This window comes from Mustela nigripes, chromosome 13 (assembly GCF_022355385.1).
Source record: "Mustela nigripes isolate SB6536 chromosome 13, MUSNIG.SB6536, whole genome shotgun sequence".
Taxonomy (NCBI): domain Eukaryota; kingdom Metazoa; phylum Chordata; class Mammalia; order Carnivora; family Mustelidae; genus Mustela; species Mustela nigripes.
Window position 1 is genome coordinate 62,888,601 of NC_081569.1, and position 26,920 is coordinate 62,915,520.

At 36.1% G+C, this 26,920-nt stretch overlaps 1 protein-coding gene across 2 annotated transcripts in view; it reads left to right on the forward strand.

The window, feature by feature from the left end:
* The window catches only part of GOLM2 (golgi membrane protein 2), a 105,231-nt gene that overhangs the window by 31,246 nt on the left and 47,065 nt on the right, over positions 1 to 26,920 (forward strand). For both annotated transcript variants that reach the window (XM_059372715.1, XM_059372716.1), the window contains exons 2-6: positions 855 to 909; positions 7,605 to 7,707; positions 9,419 to 9,509; positions 13,208 to 13,352; positions 13,870 to 13,950. In XM_059372715.1, the coding sequence (XP_059228698.1) occupies positions 855 to 909; positions 7,605 to 7,707; positions 9,419 to 9,509; positions 13,208 to 13,352; positions 13,870 to 13,950 (475 nt within the window). The remainder of the gene's footprint in view (positions 1 to 854; positions 910 to 7,604; positions 7,708 to 9,418; positions 9,510 to 13,207; positions 13,353 to 13,869; positions 13,951 to 26,920) is intronic.

Sequence of the window (26,920 nt, forward strand, 5' to 3'; positions counted from 1 at the left end):
GAGGAGGTATTTATCATAATCATTTTGGTACTCATGGAGCTGCTTCTATCAATATGAATCTGTAAAGTTACTCTTGAGGGTGACAAGGGAACCTGTTTGTAGCGATATTTTAGTTGCATTTACCAATTCAATGAAGCCTTTTTAAGCAAGAACTGGTACAGTAGTTCTTTGTGGGTGAATCCTAGCTCTCCAAAGCCTTTTTAAAAAACTTTTTTTAATTAAGTGCTGAGCCTGGGGTGTCTGGCTGTCTCAGTTGGTAGAGCTTGCGACTCTTGATCTCAGGGTCGTGAATTGGAGCCCCATGTTGGGTGTAAAGATTACTTAAAAAAAAAAAAGATTTAAATAAAGTTCTATGCCTTAATTTGAGTCATATTTTGGTATACTTCTAAGTTCTTATTGTTCTTTTATATTGGCTCTTGAAGGGCAGTGAACACAATTATAGGTCCTGTGTAGTATATGTTATCTTATGGGAGCTTAATAAGCATCAGTTATTTTTGATTTGCCATTAACTGATTCAAATAATTAGTTCTTTTCTTAATACAGAGTTAATAAGAGGTCTCTTCTGGTAAGATTTTGAAAAATCCCATTAAGCAATATTCAACTCAAACTTTTAAATGTTTGAAAGTTAATAGACTATATAGTAAGTAAAATGAATATCCTTTTACAAATTTAAAATGAGTATTACAAAATCAGAATTTTTCTCTTAATTCTTTTTGGAAAGGGGTAGATTTGTAGAAGTTAAGAATTTTTCTTTTGCATTTATGATCAAGCTCAAAGTGCATATGAGCCAAAAAAAGGAAATATGAGCAAAACTATATATTCTATAGTAAAATGAAACTTAATTTTTTTTTCAGGTTAAACTACAGAGCAACATATCATATCAGATGGCAGATATACATCATTTAAAGGGTAAGAAACTTAATTGCAGATTAAAGATAAATAAAGTTCACAAAATGTCTAAAATCCTTAAGAATTAAATAGTTAGAAAATGATATAAAATTTTTTGAACAGAGTGATTCCAAGGCATTTATCCTTCTGTCTTAAGATAGAATAAAAGATTATAATGTTGCTTTATATATAATAAATACAAGTTAAAATTTGCATTTAAATCTTGTGTGGTAGACTTATTTCATGCAATGAAATGTTGTTAAAAGAAGCATCAGAGAAAATTGAGCTGTAGCTTCAGAAGCTATCAGATTTCTAGGGAAAAGGTTAAGGGATAATCCCTTTGTACTATTTCCAGCTGCTAAAATAATCCATTCAGGTCTAGAGGAGCTTTGGACAGGTCCTCCATGCTTAGTGTTTTAGATACCCTGGGAATAGAAAGAAACTTAGAACAGAAAGAAAACTTGAAAAGAAAGAAGCCAGGAAGGAAGCATCTGGGGGATTCAGTTGGTTAAGTGACTGCTTTCGGCTCAGGTCAAGATCCTGCATCCCAGGATCTAGTCCCACATCCTGCATCGGGCTCCCTGCTCAGCAGGGAGTCTGCTTCTCCCTCTGACCCTCCCTGCTCTTATGCTCTCTCTCTCAAATAAATAAATAAAATCTTTAAAAATAAAAAAAAAGGAAAGAAATAAAGAAGCCAGGAAGAAACCTGGAGCTGTATGTATATATTCCCCCCTTAGGTGAAAAAATATATCACTAAAGCTTTTATAAAAAATAATAATAGTTAAGGAGAATAAACTCTATATACATTATTCCTTACATTACTTCACACCGTCACTGGCCTTTGGAATTTGGAGTCTGAAGAGCACCCCCCTTCCCTCCCACCCTTTTGTTACAGCACTATATTATTTTAAAACTTTGCAACAATGACTCTAAGATTTTGTATGTGGTTAATAAATGCTTTGTAATTTCAAAAATGTATCTTTATAACCATTTTAATACTCTTTAGGTAGAATTAGATGTTACATTTTTTTTTAAAAGATTTTATTTATCCATTGGACAGACAGTAGTAGTAGACACAAGTAGCCAGAGGGGCAGGCAGAGAGAGAGGAAGAGAAGCAGGCTCCCCGCTGAGCAGAGAGCCCGACGTGGGGCTCCATCCCAGGACCTTGGGATCATGACCTGAGCCGAAGGCAGAGGCTTTAACCCACTGAGCCACCCAGGTGCCCCTAGATGTTACATTGTTATTGTCCTCTTGAAGAAGCTAACCTGAGCTGGCTTTGTAGTTTATTGAAGTTTTGCTCTTCACCTAGCAAAACCATCATTTTGTGTATGTGTGTGTGTGTTGTAACTTGAAAATAGAAATTATTTTTTACTATCTGTGATTTAGAACAGCTTTGATGTTCTCTTAGAAATTTACTTCCTGGGTGGCCATGTCTGTTTTTGTTGCCTTTGTGTCCATGTTTTACTCTTTTTGACTCACAGCAGTACATCAGGAAGACACAGAAGATGCCACTCTGTCAGTGCTGCTTTCTGCTTGCTATTTTCTTAAAAGATTTATTTATTTGACAGACAGAGATCACAAGTAGACAGAGATGCAGGCAGAGAGGGGGGTGGGAAGCAGGCTCCCCGCCGAGCGGAGAGCCCGATGCAGAGTTTGATCCCAGGATCCTGGGATCATGACCTGAGTCGAAATCAGAAGCTCAACCTACTGAGCCACCCAGGCACCCCTCTGCTTGCTATTTTAACAAATGATTCTGTTTGTCATCAAAGTACTTTCCTATTAAATAATCATAGATCAGTTGAATGAGAAGTCCAGTGGCTTCTGCTAGTCAATGCCAAAGTAAATGACAACCCATGTGACTGAGTAAAAATATTTATTTATTGTATTGTGTGCAATGATGTAGATCTTGAGATGTTCAGAAATTTTCTGTGATAATCTTTAGTGGTAAGAAAGGCTTTGATTTGAACTCATAACTGTACAACTTTTGGTCTTAGTGCAATTACTAAAGCTTGGACTCTTAGGAGTGAATATCCTTTTAAATGGATTTTTGCACTTTAGGAAGTATTTCTACTGAAAGAAACTTCAAATCAACTATAAAATTCAAATTGGACTCTTTTCATTGAAATTAATATTGGGTATAATGGAATTAATACACACTAAGACTAAAAAACCTTATGGTAGTTAATATTTTTTTGGAAATGAAAGGAACGAGAGTTGGTTTTTAATCCCTGAGATAACAAAGTAACATTTTAGTATACACCCATTTATCTTGAATAGCTTGCCTTATTTTTATGCCTATTACTGAAAGGAAATTTGAAATAAAATTTTTCTAGAAGTAAATTTATTTATTTATTTATTTATTTTGCCTTAAGTGTTGGTTCTAGGCAACTCATTTCTTAACTACATCTCTCTTTTTTTTTTTTTTTTTAAGATTTTATTTATTTATTTGACAGACAGAGATCACAGGTAGGCTGAGAGGCAGGCAGAGAGAGAGAGAGGAGGAAGCAGGCTCCATGCTGAGCAGAGAGCCCGATGCGGGGCTCGATCCCAGGACTCTAGGATCATGACCTGAGCCGAAGGCAGAGGCTTTAACCCACTGAGCCACCCAGGCACCCAACTATATCTCTCTTGAAGGAGTATGGCCATGCCTTTCTGTAATATACCCTGGTGTTACTGTCAGAAGTAGAACATTCTGCATGATCAGCTATAGACCCGATCTCTTGTTAAGTTACTCTGAGAAACCTGCTGTGGTTTTCAGGGGGAGCCACAGTAGACATAGAGTATCTTTGGGTTTAAAATAAAGAAAACAAGGGGTGCTTCGCTGGCTCAGTTGGGTAGAACATGCAACTCCTGATCTTGGGGTTGTGAGTTTGAGCCGCATGTTGAGTGTGGAGCCTATTTAAAAAGTAAAATAAAATATACTGCAAGAAAAAAGGTAGAATAAAGACAATTAAAAAAATTTAAAAACACGCCATCAGCTGAAGGTAAAATTGAAATATAGGAAAGATTTTTCTTTAGTTTTGCTCTCCAATCTATTTACTTCTCCCCTTTTCAGGTCTTTGTATTAAAGCACCAATTAGCTCCCGGCTTTATAATCCTTTCCCTGTATTCAAACAGAAAAGAATCTGGTAGTTCACATGGACTGGAACTCACTGGTGTTTTATTTTTCTTTGTCAATTATATTTTAAGCCTTTTATTTCCAGTTAGAAATAAAACTTTAGTTCTTTATAAAGGAATTTCCGATGTAGTTAGGGAAAAACTGTATGGGGAGGAGGAGAAGCCATCCCAAATCTTTTTTTTTTTTTTAAGATTGTTTTTATTTATTTGAAACAGAGAGACACAGCAAGAGAGGAAACACAAGCAGCGAGACTGGGAGAGGGAGAAGCAGACTCCCCGCTGAACAGGAAGCCCAATGTGGGGCTCGATCCCAGGTCCCTGGAATCATGAGGGATCATGACCTGGGCCGAAGGCAGATGCTTAACTGACTGAGCCACACAGGTGCCCCTCAAATCTTGAAATCATACTAAGCCTTAGGCTCATTCTGAAGATAAACTTAGCTACTTCAGTTATTTTACTGTGTGGGAGAATAGAAGCCTAAAGACCACCAGTTGAAGTACATTCTCTAGTGGCTAGCTACTTAGTGGTGCTCATTTTTTTTAATTGCAGTAACTTTTCAGTTTCCTGCCTGAATACAGGTTCACTGAACTGGCTGACCATAAGCTACAAGGCTTTTTTGCCTCTTGCTGAGATCTCATTGTCTCTGTAGAATCAACATCCGTAGCTGAGGCCAGAGTTTGTCCTACCTCTAGTCCTCTGTGTCTTAGGAGATGGGGCCAGGGGTCAAGTAATAAGCAGAATGTGTTATTCAGGGATACCTGACATCAAATTTGCTATTTTTATCTGAGGTGGTTGTAACAGGTGAAAAACTATGAAGATCAACCATGTTTACATATTGGAGAATTAATAGAGTAAAAAGAAAGTTAAAATGTGGCTTGACTAAACTTACAGAAACAGAATGGAATGGTGGTTACCAGGGGTTGAAGTTGGGGTTGGGAAAATGAAGAGATGTTGGTCAAAGTGTACAATCTCTCAGTTATAAGATGGGTAAGTTTGGGGATCTAATAAACAACATCGTGATTATAGTTAAGAATACTGTATTGTGTACTTGAAAATTGCTAAGAGTGTATCTTAAATGTTCTCACCACAAAAAACAAATGATGATTATGTGAAATGATGGAGGTGTTAGCTAATGCTTTAGTGGTAATCATTCACAGTACATAAGTGAATTAAATCAACATGTTATACATCTTAAACTTATACAGTGTTCTATCTCAAAAATATATTTTTTAAAGATCTTATTTACTTACTTGACAGGGAGAGAGAGACAGTGAGAGAGGGAACATAAGTAGAGGGAGTGGGAGAGGGAGAAGAAGGCTCCCCAATGAGCAGAGAGCCCAATGTGGGACTTGATCCCAGAACCCTGGGATCATGACCTGAGCTGAAGGCAGATCCTTAATGAGTGAGCCACCCAGGTGCCCTCAAAAAATTTTTTTTAAATAAAAAATGTGGCTTGAATATATAAACATAATTATCAATTACAAACATTTTTATGTGAATCATTAACTTTTCACCCCTGGTTATTATAGTATACAATAACTATTAATATGCATGTTTTAAATGTTTTATTTATATACTTCAGCAAGTGTCCATCTGACTTTAAAATTTTTATTTGTTGTCATTGTCACAGTTATGATTCCACAATAAATTTAGAAAGTAGAGAAAAAAATATGCTCAGAATCTCACCATTATACATGATCACTGGTAGCACTTTGGTATGTTGTTATTCTAGTCCAGTTTTTTACATGTATATAATTACATTATAAATATATTTTACCGCTGCTTTTTGAAAACTTAAATCCCAAGCATTTTTGGAGTGCCTTTAAAGTAATAAGACTAATTTTAGAAGCCTTCCATGAGAAGTAGATGTTATAATATTGGTACATTATGATTAGATATATTTAGTCTTAAGAAATGTTACTTTATATAGAAAAGACTTCTGTTGCCATTTATAAAAATTAAGACTTTCTTAACTACTACTTTTGCTTACTGCTAAGGCTGTTAGCTAATCTTTTTTAAAAAGATTTTATTTATTTGAGAGAGAGAGAGTGTGAGCATGAAAGGGGCAAGGGGCAGAGGGAGAAGCCGGCTCCCTGATGAGCAGAGGGCCTGATGTGGGACTTGATCCTGGGACTACCAGGATCATGACCTGAGCCGAAGGCAGTTGCTTAACCAACTGAGCCACCCAGGTGCCTGAATTTTTTTAATCCTCTGTTTAAGAAACTGACGTTTCTCTTCTCTGGCTGCATTTCTTTTATTTGTAGGGTCATGTGAAGAGGGAGCAATCTACAAAATATGGGGCCAGTGATCGTGGATTAAATGTCAACAAAAGAGTATCTGGGGCATCTGTGTGGCTCAGTCCGTTAAGCTTCCAACTCTTGATTTTGGCTCAGGTCATAATCTTAGGGTTGTGAGATCAATCCTGGCAGCGGTTCCTACTCTGCATTGGGCATGGAGCCTACTAAAGATCTCTTTCCCTCTCCCTCTGCCCGTCCCAGCCTCCCCTTCTCTGGGGAGCAGGGGGCAGGGAAGAGTATCTGGTCCCACTTTTAATCTACTCTTCAGCTTGGAATTTCATGTTATTCATTACAACTAAAACTTTCAGCTCTTGTCCAGAAATTATAAGCTTTGAAAATATAATTATAGTATATGTGGACCTAGCATTAGTAGCAGAACTAGAAATGAGATCCATAGTGATTGGCATTTAAATTGGGAGTCAATGGGCACCTGGGTGGCTCAGTGGGTTAAGCCGCTGCCTTCGGCTCAGGTCATGATCTCGGGGTCCTGGGATCGAGTCCCGCATCGGGCTCTCCGCTCAGCAGGGAGCCTGCTTCCCTCTTCCCTCTATCTCCCTCTCTGCCTGCCTCTCCATCTGCTTGTGATATCTCTCTGTCAAATAAATAAATAAAATCTTTTAAAAAATAAAAATAAATAAAAAAATAAATTGGGAGTCAAATGTGATTTAGAATGAAAAAGAAACCGTGAATTCTCTATCCATAGCCAACACATTGATTCCCTGCTCCCCTTTTATTTATTTATTTATTTATTTATTTATTTAAGTTTTATTTATTCATTAGACAGAGGTCACAAGTAGGCAGAAAGGCAGGCAGAGAGAGTGAGGGGGAAGCAGGCTACCCACTGAGCCACCCAGGCACCCCCCCAACTCCCCTTTTATAAAGCAGATAGGTTTAAAGAGTTAGGGTTTTTTGGTTTTTGTCTTAGTTGCTATTAAGCATCTGACTCTTGGTTTCATCTCAGGTCACGATCTCAGAGTCAAGAGAAGAGCCCCTATCTTGGGCTCCTGCTCAGTGCAGAGTCTGCCTGAGATTCTCTCCCTATCCCTCTCCCTCTGTCCCTCCCCCTGCTCACTCTCTCTCCCCACCACCTTAAATAAAAAAATAAATCTTTAAAAAAATTTTATTGCCCATGCTTGTGTTATAAAAGACAATTAAATGTGGTACTAATTATATAATTTAACTGCCCGAGAGTCTGAGTAAAGAAATTGAGAAGTGTATATAAATTTTTAAAATCCTGTAATTTCTTGATAAGAAGCATTAGAGTGAGTAAATTATATTCCTTTGATTGTTTGTGTGGCTAGAGCAACTGGCTGAACTTCGTCAGGAGTTTCTTCGACAAGAAGACCAGCTTCAGGACTACAGGAAGAACACTACTTACCTTGTGAAGAGGTTAGAGTATGAGAGGTGAGATGCTATATACAACAAATAGTTATAAATCTGGAATATTTGTCCAACTTTTGGACAATATCTTTCTTTCTTTCTTTCTGATTTGTTTTTTTCTTTCATTTCCTTAGGTCTTTTAAATTCCTTTTCTGTTCTATTTCTATGCCTCTTTGAAATCTACTCTCTTTCATTTTGATATGTTAAACACCATGAAAATATCTTTTACAAGATATGTTTAGTCTGCACGTATAGAACAACTCATTGTCAGCCAGAAAATCTCGCAAGGCCTGAATTTCATTGCATTAGATGTGCAAAGACTGACAGGAGAATCTGTGGTTCTCTTTGAGGGGCATCCAGAAGACAAAGCCCATGCTGGGAGGTGTCCCCAGAATGGCTGAGGGATTGAGTTCCAGCAGCTCCTGCTCTGTATTTCAGTCTTCTTGTGTACACCTCTACACTCAGTTGGTGAGGAGGTCAGGGAATGTCTTTCTAGCAATCACTCTTTAAAAATTTGTTATTTCTTTAATCAATTTTATAATGAAAGTTATCTTTTGGATCTGCATACCCAAAACTAGAAAGATGAACCATATTTTAAAGCACCATGTATCCATTTCTGACTTCTACTCTTGTAGGTAATCAATATGTATTTACTTACATACATGTATTTTAACTCGGTAGTATTCAGTAGTTTTCAATTTATAGAATTAGAGAGTTAGCATATTCAAGGGTAATATATTATTCCAGCATGTTAGTGTACAAATTGTTAGTGTACCAATTGTTAATCTCTCCTAATTGCTGGACTGTTGTAGTTTTCCTTATCTTACTGTAGTAAACACAAGTTATAGAAATTTTAATGCAAAAAGGATTTCTCTCTCATGTTATTTCATTGGTATATATTCTCAAATACAGTATTCCTGAGACAAAATGTTTTATTGGTTTTGTTTGTATCACATTTATGAAAAATGGTTGTACTAATTTATAATGTAAATATTTTCCCATACCCCTACCAATGTTGGCTTTTATAATTCAGTCTTAATTTTGCTAGTATAGGAATAAAGTACCATCATATATACATAGAAGAAGTTTAATTGTACTTTTAATGGTTAAAGTTAACATTTTTTGTTTATTTTACAACTATTTGTTTCTTTTTGCATGAATGATGTATTTGTATTCTATGACCATTTGTCCAGTGGAAATTCTCAATCTTTATCTCTTCTGTTCTTTCACGTTTTTCTTGATGGCTCCATTCTATCTTATTTATTTGTTCCTTCCATTCTTGTTCTTCTTATGGTTTAGACTCTTACTGTTGTGTTGAAATGCTATCTTTTGGATGAATCATCTGCTGCTATTCCTTATCAACTCATAATTCTATGAGTTGATAGTAACAGATGAGAAAACATAGAATTATGTCTCATGGTTTTCTCTTCTGTGATGTTTTTTCTCTTCTGTGTTTGAAGTTGGTTTTGATGGTTGTTTCTTTATAAATGTAATTTATAAAAACAATTTTTCATCTTTCTAATTTCTGTTATTTTAATTAGCTTTATAGTATTCTTTATCCTAAATATTCTCAGAATTTTGACTGTGAACTATTTTTATGTCTTTTCTTTGTCCTGTGCCCACCTTCTTGCTAACTGAATGCTTTATCTTTATAAATGTATGTTTTCAACTTCTAGACAACTTTGAGAAGTCAATGCAAGATAATATAGCTTAAAAGAATGACTCTGTGATTTAGTTTTCAGTGTGGACAACAGATCAAGGAGTTAAGAGCACAACATGAAGAAAATATTAAAAAGTTAGCTGACCAGTTTTTGCAGGAACAAAAGGTAAATTTAACAAATACTTAGAATACATTCTTGTTATAAATCTTGTAATTTAGAAATTAAAATATGTACTTTTGTCATAAAGCATTGTGTTTTTAAGTATTCTAGCTTGCCAGTATCTAAAATTGACTTGCAGTGTTTTTATTGCTGAGTAAATTAGACATTTGCAAAAATATAACCTCAACTCTTATAACTAGTTAAATATTTTTTATCTGACTTTCAAAAATAATTTTGCTATTAATATATTTCTCAGATTGTAAAGTGGATATTCCATCAGTTACTTATTTTATGCTTTTGAGAAATAGAAAAATTTGAGACACCTGTTCATAAAGTATTAATCTCTGTTACTTTAAATTCTTTTCTTAAAACACAGAAATGAAACATTAGTCATTTTGATTCATATTTTTGGGGGTGGCAATTTCTTTTATTAATTTATCCATTTTCATTTGCTATATGTTATGAAGGCCCTGCTAGAAATGGAAGGAATTTGAAAATTACTAGACATTAGGACATGCTTTTTTTTTTTTTGCATCCTGTAATCTCATCTGATTAACCATGACTTGTAAAAAGTCTTGGGATTTAAAGAGAGATGGAATAGTGAAAAGTGTTAGCATCTTACCTACAGGACTAGAAGTTAAGGAAACCAAATTTGTTCTTGGCTAACTCACTATTTTATAGCATAATATCGAGGGCATTGTTCTTTCTGTTTCATTTTTTTGAATCTACAAAGTGGAGTAGCTGCTGCTCATCTGCAGTCTGCCTTGAAGAAATGTGAGCATAGATTGCTGGAAGATGACAGTGAGTGACTAAGTGAGCTACTATCTTAGCATAGAGGCATTGAAGGCAGCTAGAGGTATTATTGAGACACAAGATGGCTAGAGGGGCATAGTAGAACACAAAAGAAAGGGATTTGCTGTTGCAATTGAATTATTATAAGACCAATATATAAATAAGGGGATAAATTTACTCTCTTCTGTTCTCCCAAGAAGCACGGGTGAGACCTTTTCCTTTTTTCTGGGCATGTGTGTACTAGGCTATTTTTATCTTATTAGTTAACTAATGTTCTCTCCAGTTTTTATTTACCCTTATTTTGCCCTAAATGGAACAAAGAGGGGAGGAACTTCTTTCTAGGGTAATGCACCAGCCCTTACCCTTCAGGCCAGCTGCTAGTCCTACTCCCTATCCTTCATTCCCTGTTCTACTATCATAATAAATTGATTCTGTGAAATTTCAGTTGTTTTTTTCATTGGAACAAATCTAATGGAAACTCTATGAAACAAACATAAGTTGTATTCAGGGATTTTTCTTTTTAACCAACCACATGCCTACCTTAGAAATTACTGTGATGAAGAGGTCTACAAACTAAATCCAACCTGCTCCCTGTTTCCCTATGACCCATAAGTGAAACATGGTTATTACATTTAAAAATGGTTGAAAAAGGGGTGCCTGGGTGGCTCAGTGGGTTAAAGCCTCTGCTTAAAGCCTTTGGCTCAGGTCATGACCTCAGGGTCCTGGGATCGAGCCCCGCATCAGGCTCTCTGCTCGGCGGGGAGCCTGCTTCCCCCTCTCTCTCTGCCCGCCTCTCTGCCTACTTGTGCTCTCTGGCAAATAAATTAAAAAAAAAAAAAAAAACTTAAAAAAAATGGTAGAAAAAACCTAGAGAATATTTTATGACATTGGAAAATTAAAAGAAATTCATATTTTAGTGTCTGTAAATACCATTTTTTTTGGAACACAGCCATAGTCATTTGTTTACTGCTTTCATGCTATGAAGGAGGAGCAATTGCTGTAGAGCAGAGAAAACGAAGACCTGAGGGCTTAAATGAAATCGAGTATTCTAGATTGGATCCTAGAACAGAAAAAGGGCATAATGGAAAAAGAAGTGAAATCTAAATAAAGTCTGGAGTTCTGTTAATAAGGTACTAATGCTGGTTTCATAGTTTTGCAAATGGACTGTGCTAACATAAGATGTTAACATTAAGGGAAATCCGGTGAGGAGTAGTAACTTCTCTGTAAGTCTAAAATTATTTCAGAATAGAAAGTTTTATTTAAAAAACATTTAGGTGGCCCTCTTACCACATCACCAACATTGCATTTAGAAAGCCATCTAATTTTATTAAGAATATTTGCTATTGTCCAATCATATCAAGGTACTATCTTTAATAATTCATCTTGATTAACTATTTTAAATGGGAAAGTATTTTTGAGCAGTAATTTGTTGACTTTAAGTTTTGCTTTATATTAATTTTTTTATCCACCTCTACAAAGAGTACTATAGAAATAGCCTTATGATATAATATTATAGTTAAATGCACAGAGATACAGCCTGGCTCTTCAGGAAACCTCATGGATTTTCTTACCCTCAGCCTTCCTATTGACATGTTCAAAAATTTCAGTGTTATTCTTTCACTAATCGATTATTAAGCTCAGAATTGGCTCCTAGGAAATGTGGGAGTGAGGAAGACTGTGGTTTGAATCCTTTCTCTGTAACTCTCTATCTTGGTAATCTTGAATAAGCTACTGAACTTCTTCAAGCCTCAGTCTGACTTCATTATTCCCAAAGCTGTTCACTTTACTAGAGGATAGATTTGAAAGCAGTTTGTAAACTATAAAGCACAGTGCAAATGTTTATTGTTAATGTTATCTACCAGCCCCACTGGAATACCTATACCTGATTGTCAAAACACCTTTTCTTCTTCATTGTGACAGATTTTTATAATTTGACTTGTTTTTCTAGATTTCCTTTAGATTTTTTGGTACTATTGTTTTTTATTGATTTCCTTTAGATTTTTTAGTACTATTGTTTCTTATAATGAATTTTTATAATTTGACTTGTTTTTCTAGATTTCCTTTAGATTTTTTAGTATATTGTTTTTTGTAACATTGCATAGTGCTTTAGAGTTGACAAAGCATTTATATATGCATTAAACATTAAGTAGAAGGACCTAGGTGGCAACACAAGTATGTGTATTTAACTCCTTCCTCTCTCAATTTTCTACTGAGGCCACTCAACCAATATGAAAGGCAAAACTGACCCACCAATAAAATTGAGTCAGGCCTAACCAAGTATCTGAAGATTCAAGTTTCCAAAGAGATGATTGGATTAGAAGCATGTTAGAATACACTGACCTGTGTATTGTTCTGCCATTACTTCCTATGCTTGGGTGGCCAGTACACCTAGAAAGAAGTCTGCTGTTTTCCACCCTTGCTGTTTCTGCTTCTGGAAAAGCCTGGCAGGGTCACTAGCCATCTGTCACACTTGAGTGGGCACCCATGTGCCAGCCTCCTGTAGCCCACCATCCTGCTTGATCACACCATAGGCCTTTAGAGAACCCACCCTGCCCATAGCACCTAGAATAATGCCCAGCTGTAGTCCTCCACAGCAACCTACAGTGATCAGCAAGACTATCTTGCAGCATCACTCCCTCAGCATGGCCAAAGAAAATTACCTCTGCCCAACACTTAAGACCACTTACTATAATTAGAGACTTTAAAAATTGTTATTCTTTTATTTCATATTAGGTCTAAAAACTGAACAGAAAATAGTATTATATCCCACATCTCCCAAGTGTTTGGAATTTGGAACCATAGTATATGCTTCAGAAAATGAACTGTTTCAGAACATTTAATTGGTAGTTGTGTCAATTGCTTAATCTTTTGAACTGAAAAATATTTACTATTACCAAATCTTTATTTAACAGCAAAACTCAAACAAGTTTGAATCAAAAGATGAAAATGATTTGGGTATAAACAATCATGCAGTACCTAAAAACATTCCCAAAGTAGCTGAGAATGCTGCAGATAAGAACGAAGAACCATCAAGCAATCATATTCCACATGGGAAAGGTATTACTATTTTGTTTTGTGTTAATAGTATATTAACTTTTTCTACTCACTTTGAAGTGAACATTTTCAGTCAAAGAATATTGCTTGATTTTAGCTCAGTTATGATTAGGTGTCAGTGTTGTTTCAAATTTGGATTTTTTGATAGAAAAGAGAAGAGAGTAAATTGTTTTAGAGTTACAACGGTGTCCAAAGCAAGATATAACAATATGCAGTCAATGTAGCCTATTGCTTTAGAAACTGATTATTACATTTGTTCAAAACCTTTTCAATTATGTAAGGGAACAAAAGAATTATTGGGATGGCTCAGTTGGTTAAGTGGCCAACTCTGAATTTTGACTAGGTCATGATCTCAAGGTCACGGGATCAAGCCCTCTCTCGGGCTCCACCCTCAGCGTGGAGTCTGCTTGAGATTCTCTCCTTCTTACTGCACCCTTTCCCATGGTTGGTCTCTCGTCTCTATAAAATAAATAAATCTTATTAAAAAAAAAACAAATTATATCTTTTGTTACTTGGGCAGAACAAATCAAACGAGGTGGTGATGCAGGAATGCCTGGAATAGAAGAGAATGACCTTGCAAAAGTTGAAGATCTTCCTACTGGTAAGTAAAAGTCATCAGAGTATTTACCCTACCCTCTTTCAGTAAAAGTCACAGTCATTTGAGAAAAGTCATAGATCTCTGGAAGATTATATTTTCTGTTAATTAACTACCCATTAATTGCCAGGACTTGTTTAGGATCCAACTGCTTTGAAAAATCTTGCTAAAATTTTTTTGTGTTGATAAGAGTCAGCCATATTTGAACATTTTCTTAACTCAATTATTGCTCATGACAGTTACCCTGTATTAGATCATCTGTATTTACTAAAAGTCTATATGGCTCATATCTTTGAGACAAAATGTTCCCAGATTGCTGTGTTGTTGGTGTGCTTTAATATGGCATGGTAATACCCTTTTATAGGTTTTTAGGACTTGGCTTGTCCTTTCAGTTAATTACCCCACACTTTAATAGTTTATTCTCTACTTTTCTTTTTCTTCTTTTATGGCCATTGCTGTTCAGTGTCTGCTTCTTTCTTCATTAATGTGTCAGCTTCTTACCATTTCCACTTGAAGTCACTTCTGGGTGACTTCTAGTCTTGTTCAGTGGTTGTTTTTGTTTATTTGTTCACATGTCTCTTTGTTTTTCTTGCTATTTCTGTTTCTTGGTTGTCATAAGCACCTCTTCCTGCTGACTCCAAATTACTGTGGTGAAAAATTGGAAGTAACAGCATGTCTTTTATTCTTCCTGGCTATTTTGATTCCTTTTCCAGTCATAGGGATCAATTCTGTGGTTATAGCTCATTGTGTGTGGCTCAAATTGCCAAGTGTCCAAGATCCAAATGAATGAATATTGGTCCTTTTATTTGTATAGTTTCGTCATCTTTTCAAATTCTTTTATGTCTTTTCTTTTGGGTTTCCACTTCACAGTATATGCCTCTAAAATAAAAGCAAGGACAAGAGCAGTAACAGGAATTTAAAAATACAGAGTTAGTATAAACATGATTTGTTTGTGAAGTAATGAAGTCATCCAGCAGTTCTTAAAGTGTGGTCCTTGGACCAGCAGTATCAGCATTACCTAGGAACTTGCTAGAAGCAAATTCTTAGGTTCCATTTCAGACACTAAATGAGAAGTTCATGGGATGGAGCCCAGTAATCTGTGTTTTAACCAGCTTTCCAGGTGAATCTGATCTATGCTAAAGTTTTAGAACCACTAACTCAACTTTAATTTAATATTGAGAACAAGGACCATGTGTTATTCTGAATTTTGCAGCACTTACTCCAATCCTAGACTTACTGAGCTTTAGCTTGATTAATCTCTTTCACATTGCCCTTGATTGTTTTTTAAGTTTCACCCAAAGTTTCACCAAGGATAAATGGTAGGTTTTTAGTATATAGAAGTACCCTATTCAGATACGAACAAGGGTTGTTTACCAACTTGCATGTATTTTCTTTTATTAACATATAATGTATTATTTGTTTTAGGGGTATAGGTCTGTGAGTCATCAGCCTTACATAATTCATAGCACTCAACATAGCACATACCCTCCTCAGTGTCCATAACCCAGCCATCCTATCCCTCCTCCACTCCCACCCCCCAGCAACCCTCAGTTTATTTCCTGAAATTAAGAGTCTCTTATGGTTTATCTCCCTCCCTGGACCCATCTTGTTTCATTTTTTTCCCTCCCTTCCCCCCACGGCCCCCCCTCACCTTGTCTCTTAAACTTCTCATATCAGAGAGATTGTATTAATATTGTCTTACTCCTGTTGACTTATTTCGCTTAGTGTAATACCCTCTAGTTCCATCCATGTCGTTGCAAATGGCAAGATTTAATTTTTTGATGGCTGCATAGTATTTCAGTGTGTTTGTGTATATATACATTCATACATATGTATATATATATATATATATATATATATATATATACACATATGCACATATGTGTTTGTACACATACATATACCACATCTTCTTTACCCCCTTATCTCTTCATGGACATCTAGATTCTTTCCATAGTTTCCATAGTTTGACTATTGTGGACACTGATGCTCTGATATAAACATTCAGGCGCATGTGCCCCTTTGGATCACTACATTTGTATCTTTGGGATAAATACCCAGTAGTGCTATTCCCGGGTCTTAGGGTAGCTCTATTTTCAACTTTTTGAGGAACCTCTATACTGTTTTCCAGAGTGGCTGCACCAGCTTGTGTTCCCACCAACAGTGTAGGAGGATTCCCCTTTCTCCACATCTTCACTGACATCTGTTGTTTCCTGACTTGTTAATTTTAGCCATTCTGACTGCTATGAGGTGGTATCTCACTGTGGTTTTGATTTGTATTTCCCTGATGCTGAGTGATGTTGAGAACTTTTTCATGTGTCTCTTGGCCATTTTGATGCCTTCTTTGCATGCATTTGTTTTTGATGTCATATATAAAAAAATATATGCATTGAAATTTATAATTTTTAACCTTTTTGTGTATAGTTTTCAAGTTAAAATTATATCATTGCTATTCTATGTATGAGTGTCTTCATTTATTTTCTTATTGGTCCACTATCATAATTTATTAGCTGGCCACCAAAGAATTCCAGAATTAGAATTATATGATATTAAAATTATAGAGGTCTTCAGGATCTTATCTTCACCATTTTTAGGTATATTGTGCTTATCAGACAGTGGTTTTCAGATGTCTTGCATACATGAACCCCTTTAGTAGGGCAAAAATCCTGTCTTGCTACTTTTGCTTGATTACGAAAATCACACAACCATTTCATTAGAATGGAGATGAATAATGATACTTTTGATGAGATGCCAACAAATTCTTGTCTGACTTTTACAGTATGAATTTGCTATCTTGATTCATATAATGGTTGCAGCACTATAGCTTAGAACTGGGAAGAACACAAAAAAATGGTATACGTTTTATGTAAATTTAGCATTAATGCCAAAAATACCTGTGTAAGTAGACACTGTCTACACTGTTAGGGATCTTCTTCTGGATTAATTTTTCTTTATATTTGATTTTCTGTAGTTTGAATGTGATATGCTTTCATGCCGGTTTCGGGGGGGGGGGCACTTATGCTTAGTATTCTCTGAGCTTCCTGGACCTGCAATTTAGTGCCTGACATTAAATTGGGGGAAATTCTTCATCATTATTGTTTCAAGTATTTCTTCTGTTCTTTTCTCTGTTCTCCTAGTATTCCCGTTATGCATTATGTTATACGTTTTGTAGTTGTCTTAGATAGTGGCTTTCCCCCCCCCATTATTCTCTTTGCTTTTTAGTTTTTGAGGATTCTTTTTTTTTTTTTTTTTAATTTATTTGTCAGAGAGAGAGCGCGTGTGAACACAGGCAGACAGAATGGCAGGCAGAGGCGGAGGGAGAAGCAGACTCCCTGCCAAGCAAGGAGCCCGATGTGGGACTCAATCCCAGGACGCTGGGATCATGACCTGACCGAAGGCAGCCGCTTAACCAACTGAGCCACCCAGGCGTCCCAGTTCTTGAGGATTCTTTTGATAGATCCTTTAGCTCACAGCTCTTTGCTCAACTTCGTGTGGTTTACTAATGAGCCCATCAAAGGTACTCTTCCTTGCTGTTACAGTGTTTCTTATCTCTAGCATTTCTTCTTGGTTCTTTCTAGGATTTCCATCTCTCTATTTACATTGCCTATTTGTTCTTGCATGCTGTGTACTTTATCCATTAGAGTCTTTGGCACATTAATCATAGTGTTTTAAATTCTCTGATGCTAGGTCTATCTCTTCAAATTGTGCTTTTTTGCCTTTTGGTATGACTTGTAATTTTTTTCTTGATAGACATGATGTACAAGGTAATAGTTATTGCTGTAAGTAGGTCTTTGGTAATGTGTTAGTGAGGTATGAGGTAGTGGAAAGTCTGAAGTGTTCTTTAGTCCTATGATTTCTATTCTTTTAGAGCAACTCTATGTCTCTGGTCTATGAACTTCACAAGTTTTTTTTTCAGTTTTTTCCTTCCCCTTAGGTGGGACAAGATGGCTAGAGTGGGCTGAAGTTGGGTATTTTTCTAATTGTGGTCACTCGCTCTGATAATACCCTAGCAAATTAGGCTCTATTTGCCTAGTTTCTCCTGAGGGCAGGCCTTGTTAAGAGCAGAGTGCTCTGGTATATTTCAAAATGGTTTCTTTTTCCTTTCCTCATGCCTGAGGGGATTCTACCTACCCCCGCCCCCAATATTTCCTTTGGGAATATAGTTGAGCTCCTGGAGGTAAATCTCACAATATTGTGGGGATCCTCCCTGTGACTGAGTCCCCCTAGAATTTTTAACTCTCTGAGTTACCACACTGAGCCTCCAGTGAGCTGTTCACACTGAACATCAATTACAGTTCAGGTTTTCCTACCCTGCCACTGGCTCCTGTGGCACTTTCTGCTTATGAGTCTTTTTTGCAAGCTGTGATTTCCTGTATTCACCTTTCTGTCTCTCCATTCTTAAGAACAGTGGTCTGCCCTGTGTCCTCTTCTCTTTTATCCAGGAAGGGTTATTGATTTTTCAGCCTGTATAGCTTTTTACTTACTAGGATAGTGTGGCAACTCCTAAGCTCCTTACTTGTAGAACCAGAAACCAGAAGTCCTATAGATTAATTTTTGAACTTCATTAAACTGTTGGTGCTTTGCTTTAAAAAGCATGATAGTTCACGATAGTTACCCTTAATTATTTAGATTTGTATCTTGAGTATAAAGATTATTTTGATATAGTAACTGTTGAAAAGAAACTTTGAGGGCGCCTGGGTGGCTCAGTGGGTTAAGCCGCTGCCTTCGGCTCAGGTCATGATCTCAGGGTCCTGGGATCGAGGCCCGCATCGGGCTCTCTGCTCAGCAGGGAGCCTGCTTCCTCCTCTCTCTCTCTCTGCCTACTTGTGATTTCTCTCTGTCAAATAAATAAATAAAATCTTTAAAAAAAAAAAAAAAAAGAAAAGAAACTTTGAGCTGTGTAGTCAGTCAGATGCACACAGAAAGGAAGGCATTTCATATTTTTGTACCTTGAGCTCCTAGCTTGATGCCTTAGATGTAACAGGGTCCCAATAAATGTGTCTGCTGAATTACCAGAATATCCCCACCTAGATGGGACAGTGGTATCTGGAATTAAACTGCCAGGATTCAAACCCTTTGCTCCCATCTTTTAATAGGTGTGTGATGATCATTTATTTGCTCTTTACATTATCTGTAAAATAAGATAACAACAGTTCCAACCTTGAAGCGTGAATGTGAGATTTCAGTGTGAAGTGGGTAGGACAGGGCTTGGCTTATTGCCACAGCTATATAAATCTTAGTTACTATTGTTATTATTATGATTATTGCATATCATTAGAAACATATTCTTGTCACTCTTTTTACTGAGTGTTGTCTTTTTCTTTCTGAAGTAGTCTATGCTGAAATTCTTAATGCCAGTGCAAGTTCTGGTATATATATGGAGTCCCTAATGGCTGTAGAGGTAGTAACCCCACAGAAGAAGTAGAGAAAAGAACACATCCTTGTCATTTTAAAGTAGATTTTTATCTGTTAATGACTGTTTTATTTATGATAGCCAAGGCTCTTCCAGAAACTATAACAAAGCAGGGCTGAACTGTCTTAAAATAGAGCTTTGAAACAGTCAAGGGGTATATAACATGTGACTATGATTAACATGACATTTCAGCTTCTGAGCTCCCTAAACCATAGAGCTAAACCTCAGTGGATTTTGTTTGTTTTTAATGTTGATTTAAGTTAGTCTCCAAGATTTTATGGAGTCTTAGAATTTAATCCTTTACCACACCCTTACCTGGATATTTACCTTTATGCTGTTTTAGGCACCTGTTATGCTAGACAGCTATATATTTATATCACTAGTTTTTAAAGCTTTTTTAGATTTAAAAAAAATCTAAAAATACAGAAAAACAGGATAATATGATAAATAGCCAAGTACCTACATCCCCCCAAAAGAAAGCCACAAAAATAACATAACATTTTGCCACATTTGTTTCAGATATTTCTGTTATTGATGTTATTATTAAAGAAATAAAACATTACTGATAAGTTGAAGCCTCCTTGTGTACCCTCCAGATCCTATTCCTGTCTCTTCTTCCCCAGAGGTAACTACTATGCTGAGATTGGTGTGTATCAATTTCCATACATGTTTTTAGACTTTTACTATATTTGTAAGCATCTGTAAAACTATAAAGTATTGTTTTGTTTGCTGCCTTAAGCTTTAAATAAATGGTGTCTTATTGTGTATATTATTCTATAGCTTGTTTTTCCTCCCTCAATTTTATGCTTTTGCAACTTACCCATGTCATACCTGTGGCTTTTCAACAGTTATAATTATTTCATTGTATAAATATATCATGATTTATTATTCACATATAATAAACATTAAGACTGTTTTTAGTTTTTTGTTATTTCAGACAATACCACAGTGGATGTTCTTGTTTACATCTTCTTATGCACATGAGACTCTCTGGATTCTAATATTTGAGTAGTATATTGAGTTACAAAGATGAGCCCGCTACTGGCTAGAATACGTGACTAGGGATCTATCTGTCCCAGGCCCTCCTCAGTCACAGAGTTGTGGGGATCAATAGCTCAGCACACTGGTAACGCATAAACAATTCTCAGCATAGTGGTTGCAAAACTGTGTATAAGGGTATGAACTTAAAAGTAGAATGCTTGCATGATAGAATATCTTCATCTTCAGTAATATCAGTTGATACTTCTGCTGGTAATATAGGACAGTATCTGTTTATCCACGTCCTCACTAACATTTGGGTTTGCTATACTTTAATTTTTTGCCATTCTGACAGTTTTAAAATGCTATCTTATTTCAACTTAAATATGCTGTGGTACTAGTGACATTAAGCATCCCTTCATATATTAGCCATTTTGGTTGCTGCCTTCTATAAATTACCTGGTAATCAATTTTACCCAATTTTCTCTTGGATTGTTGGTATTTTCTTTAAGAGTTCTTTAGAAGTATGTGATGCAAATGTTGGTATTTTCTTTAAGAGAGAACTCTTTAAGAGTTCTTTAGAAGTATGTGATGCAAATGTCTTCTCCATGTCATGTGTATCAACAGAGAGAAAAATCTTATTTTTTACATGGAAACTTTTTTCTAGTTTTAAGATCCAGTTACTCTTTTAGTAAAAATTGCCTCTAATGATTTACTTTGGGGAAAATCCTGGTAGATACAAAGATTTTTAGGTTCCTAAACAATTGGAAGTTCTTTTCTAATTAATAACTTAGAAAGAAAAAATTACTTCTTTTGGTTTATACATATATATTAGATAGAGCTACTCTATGTGTAAGATACTTAATTTTCTGAAATAGAGGCTTTTGACCTTGTCTGTATATTGGAATCATTGGGGAGTTAAAATAAAATTATGTCTGGGTCCCACTCCAGAGATTTTGATATGTTTGGTCTGAGATGCAGCTTGGGCACTGAATGTGCAAGTGTTCTGTAGGTGATTGTATTATGTAACTAAGGTTGAAAAACACTTCTCTTGGTGGAATTTTCTAGATCTATACTGTCTAATACAGTAGCAGGTGGTCACATGTATTTATTTAATTTCATTAAACTTAAATAGAACTAAAAAATCAGTTCCTAAATCTAGAGATACTTCAAGTGCCTAATGGTTGCCTGTAGCTAGTGGCTACTGTACTGAGCAGCGCAAGTATAGAACATTTTCATCATTCCAGAAAGTTCTATTGAACAGTACTGCTCCACATGATAATAGTGATTACTCTTGGGAAAGAAGACTGAGGACAGAGATAAAAAGGTAACTTAGTTTTCAATCATACAATCTTTTGAACTTTTTGGATTTTGGTTTCAAAATTTCATAAGGTATAAATTACCTATTAAAAATAAATATTTTTTAAAAAATTAAAGAGAGGTAATTATAGTGATGTTTGAGAGGAGGGAAAAAAAGATTTTTTTTAAAAGATTGTATTTATCCATTTGATTTTATTTATCCATTTTTCTATGGTGTTTAGACTATTTTTCAAAGCCTATTCAGTGATTTTTCATTTCAGACATGTTTTGAGTTCTAGAATTTCTATTTGGTTTTTTTTTTTAGTTTCCATTTCTCTACCCTCTATCCCAAGCAGAGGGAGTGATAAGCAGAAGGAGAGGGAGAAGCAGGCTCCCCGCAAAGTGGAGAGCCTGACATGGTGCTCGATCCCAGGACCCTGGGACTATGACCTGAGCAAAAGGCAGATGCCCAACTGACTGAGGCACCTAGGAGCCCCAGAAAAGATTATGTTCTAAAGAAGCAATGTAGGAGCACCTGGGTGACTCAGTTGATTAGGTGTTCAACTCTTGATTTTGGCTCAGTTTGTGATCTTGAGGTCTTGAGATCCAGTGCTGCATCAGGCTCTGCACTGAGCATGGTGCTTGCTTGGGATTCTTTCTCCCTCTTCCTCTGCTCCTCTTCCCCTCTCTCTCTAAAAATAAATAAGTAAATAAAAAGGAAGGAAGAAAGAAATAATGTAGTTATTATTATTATTATTTATTTTGGTTAAGATTCTTAAATGATTAGAGCTTTCAGAGGAAATATCTATATTTATAAAAATACATTAAAAGTTTTTATCAAATAACTGTAGATATACTTAATTTTTTCTCTTAGGCATCCTTTAAGACAGTAGTGGGACACTATAGCTTTGTTGCTGGTTTTAATAAACCATTTATTGAAACATTATCTTGCTTATTTATATTTTGTCTATGGCTGCTTTTGTGCCAGAACAGTTGAGTACGGCCTCCAACCCTAAAATATTCACTAACTGACCCTTTAAGAAAAAGTTTTCAAAGAAACAAATTATATAAAATTGGGCAAGGTTTTGGGGGGTAGGAAAAAAATACTTAAGTTAGCATAATATCAAATTGTATTACTGGAAATTGCTACTAAAGATGCAAAAACTTCTAATGGTACATTGGTTTATAATTTCTTTTGTTGTCATATTTTATGGGGCCACAATTAAGAAAAAAGGAATCAAAATAGGGTCTTGAATTAGAAAATACCTAGGGAGAGTAGGATAGTTAGTACTCACTGGGTTTGAGGGTTTAAATGGTATCTGTTTCTCTCACTTTTTAAGAACTATACTTAAAAAGTTCTGTGTTTTAGTGGTTATTCCAGGGATTACTGTTTGCATCCTTTCTATAGCAAGGTCTATTTAGAAATAATCTTGTAGTCCTTCATGTGAAATATAGAACTTTACCGAGGTGTGATGCCATTAGCATTGCTTCATCTTCTGTTGTGTATTTTATTTATATATAAATCCTAATACTTTTAGTATTATTTTGCTTTAAAAAACTTTATTTTAAGAACATAAGAGAAATGGGATTGGGAAGGAGACAAACCATAAGAGACTCTTAATCTCGCAAAACAAACTGAGGGTTGCTGGGAGGAGGGGGGTAGGGAGAGGGTGGTGGGGTTATGTACATTGGGGAGGGTATGTGCTATGGTGAGTGCTGTGAAGTGTGTAAACCTGGTAATTCACAGACCTGTACCCCTCGGGCTAATAAAACATATGTTAATAAAAAATAGGGGGGAAAAAAAGAACATAAGAGAAGAATATATTATGGTCTCTTGTATTTACCATATTCATACCTTTTCTAGTGCTCTTCATTCCTTCCTAAGGATTCTAGTTTCTTTTCTTTTCTTTCTTTCTTCTTCTTTTTTTTTTTTTAAAGAGGGAGAGTGAGAGAGAGAGTGTTTGTGAGTTGTGGGGGCAGGGGCAGAGGGAAAGGGAGAGAGAGAATCTTCTTTTCTTAAAGATCTTAAAGATCTATTTATTTATTTGAGAGAGAGAGAGAGAGCAGGGGGAGGGGTAGAATGAGAGGGAAAGACTCTTAAGCAGACTCCTTGCTGAGTGTGGAGCCCCACTCATGGCTCGATAGCACAACCCCAAGATCATGACCTGAGCCAAAACCAAGTGAGAGGCTTAACTAACTGAGCCACCCAGGTGCCCCTAGGTTCTGATCTCTATCTTGATTATTATTTTCCCTTCAGCTAGGAGAACTTCCTTTAACATTTCTTGAAATGCAGATCTTCTAACAACACATTTTCTTCAACTTTTATCTAAAAACATTTTTATTTCATAATCATTTTTGAGGTATGTTTTTACTGAATATAGAAATTCAAGAGACCCCTGGGTGACTGGCTTGGTGGTTAAGTGTCTCCCTTTGGCTCAGGTCATGATCCCAAAGTCCTGGGATTGAGTCCTGCATCGGGCTTCCTGCATAGTGGGGAGCTTCCCTGTACCTCCGGCTGCCTGTACTTTCTCTCTCTGACAAATAAATAAATAAAATCTTAAAAAAAAAAAAAAAGAAATTCAAGTTGATTTTTTTTATCATTTTAAAAATACAATTCCACTGTTTTATAGACTTTGTTGATTCTGAGCTTGCCATCCTTATTTTTGATGTGCCTTTGTATTACTGTGTTTTTGTTTTTTTTGTTTTTTTTTTTTTTAAAGTAAGCTCTATGCCCTTGTGAAGCTTGAACTCCTACCCTGAGAATCAAGCATTGTGTGCTCTACTAACTGAGCCAGGCAGGTACTGATAGTATGCTTTTTTTTTTTTTTTTTGATAAGTGCTTTTAAGGTTTTTTCTATAGCTTTGGTTTTCATGAGTTTCACTAAGATATACATTGAAATGGTCTCCTGGGTTTTTTGTATTTGTCCTGCTTGAGATTCCCTGAGGTTCTTTAGTATGTGGGTTGATGTTTTCCACCAAATTTGGGAAATTTTCAGCCTTCATTCAAATTCAGATGTTATTCAATTTTTTTCTGCCCTGTTCTCTTTTTTTTCCTTCTGGAATTCAAGATACATACATTTCAGACTGCTTTATATTATCCCGTAGTTCACTGAAGTTCTGTTTAGTTTTTTTGCAGTACTTTTTCTCAATCAGTTTGTTTAATGTCTTTGATCTGTCTTCAAATTCATTGACCCTTTTTCTACGGTGTTTAGTCTGTTGTTCAAAACCCATCCAGTGTATTTTTCATTTGAGACGTGTTTTGAGTTTTAGAATTTCTGCTTGGTTCTTTTTTTAGTTTCCATTTCTCTACTGGATGTCTCCATTTTTTCCTTTAAATTGTGTGTGTGTGTGTGTCTGTGTGTGTGTGAAAAACGGTTGTTTACAGTTCCTTGTATGTAGTTTCAGCAGGTGGGTCATCTCTGAGTCTGTTTCTGTTGATTGTTTTTTTTCTTTGATTATGGGTATTATTTCCTGCTTCTTTCTATGTCTAGTAATTTTATTGTGTCCTGTATGAATGCTATAGTATAGAAGTATGGGTTTTGTTTTTTAAAGGGTGCTAAGTTTTATTCTGGCAGAAAGTTAAATTACTGGTGAATGCTCTTGATTTTATGCTGTCAGGACAGGTTAGTTTTTGATTTTGTTTTTCATCTGAAGGCATGACCCTTAACTATACGGTATGATCCCTACTTCTAAAGTAGGCCTTGTAGCATCTCATCTGAATGCCCACGATGGTCAGTAAAGATTCTCTATTGTGGCTGGCCCAAAGATGCATTGTTTCCAAGTGCTTTATGACCTGTTTCTTTTCAGCTCTCAGCCCTGCAGCAGCAAGTGCTTTCTGTTAGCCCCTCTAGAGTCTTATCCTGTGTGTGTATTAGCTGAGGCCTCAGCCAAAGACCCAAGTGGAATATCCATGCAGATCTCTCTCCTCCATTTCACCCCACACGGCTTCTTTCTCTGTAGTATTCTGTCTTAAAAATTCCAACCATCTTAGCAGCCCAAACTCTGATGATCTCTGCCTCCTTTGCTCACTGAGATTGCCCATCTCATGTATATAGCCCTTCTTTCAAGAGTTAGTCTTGTGCTGCTGGTTGTCCAATGCCTAAAAACTGTTGTCTTAAATATTTTTGTCCATATTTTAAAAAGTCTGCGGTGTGAGAGGGTAAGTCCAGTGCTGACTTCTATGTCATGGCTAGCAGTGGAAGTTTGTGTTGCTCTTTTGAAATTATATAAATGGATCTCCAAATATGAAGGATGTGGAGTTCACAGGCCAGGTCTTACGAGCTACATGAATATATCATTTTGGGACGCCTGGGTGGCTCAGTTGGTTGGACGACTGCCTTCGGCTCAGGTCATGATCCCGGAGTCCCGGGATCGAGTCCCGCATCAGGCTCCCAGCTCCATGGGAAGTCTGCTTCGCTCTCTGACCTTCTCCTAGCTCATGCTCTCTCTCACTGTTTCTCTCTCAAATAAATAAATAAAATCTTTAAAAAAAAAAATGAATATATCATTTTAATAGTCTCTTTAGATATGTATCTATATTGCTCAGAGGGTGGGGATGGTTCTACTGGCTCGTATTTGAACAGTTTACAAGCATGTTATATCTGTTTGTATATGCAGAACAAAGGAACATTAAAATGTTGTATCATTGTTTTATATTTAATGTTCATGCTTCAAGATGATTAATATTTTTATGGGCACTTACCAATTAGAGTTTCATAAATTCCCAAAGCATTACTGTAAGTAAACATTCATCAGGATCCCCTGAATATGAGCAAACTATGTATTCATGAAGCTCAATATATTGGCTAGAGCCAGTAGTTCTACATTTCAATGTTTTTGTTTTTTCAGCAGGAATCTTGGATTCTTTTTTCATTTAAGGATTAATACTCAACTTTGACAACTTCAGTATATATTGAACACCTACTATTTTCCGACTTATATCATAATTCTTTAGTTAATATTCTTACTTAGCCTCCAAAACAATCATGCAGGGTAAATGGCATTATTCCTGTTTTTTAGATGAAGACTAGGGCTTTCAGAAGTCACTAACCCAAAATCATACAGTTAATAAATTACAGAATCATGATTTAAGTCCTGGTCTAATTCCAAAGCTTATGCTTTTTATTCTGTCTTTTATTCTCTTGGCTATGCAGCAGAACCACTTTTGGAGCTTTTAATGAACATAGATATCTGTGTACCACCTCCATATGCAGTATGTCCAGGGTGGTATCTGTAAGGCGCTGTGCTTCCAGAGTTGAGGACTGTTGCCTATTAGTGCCATGTAAC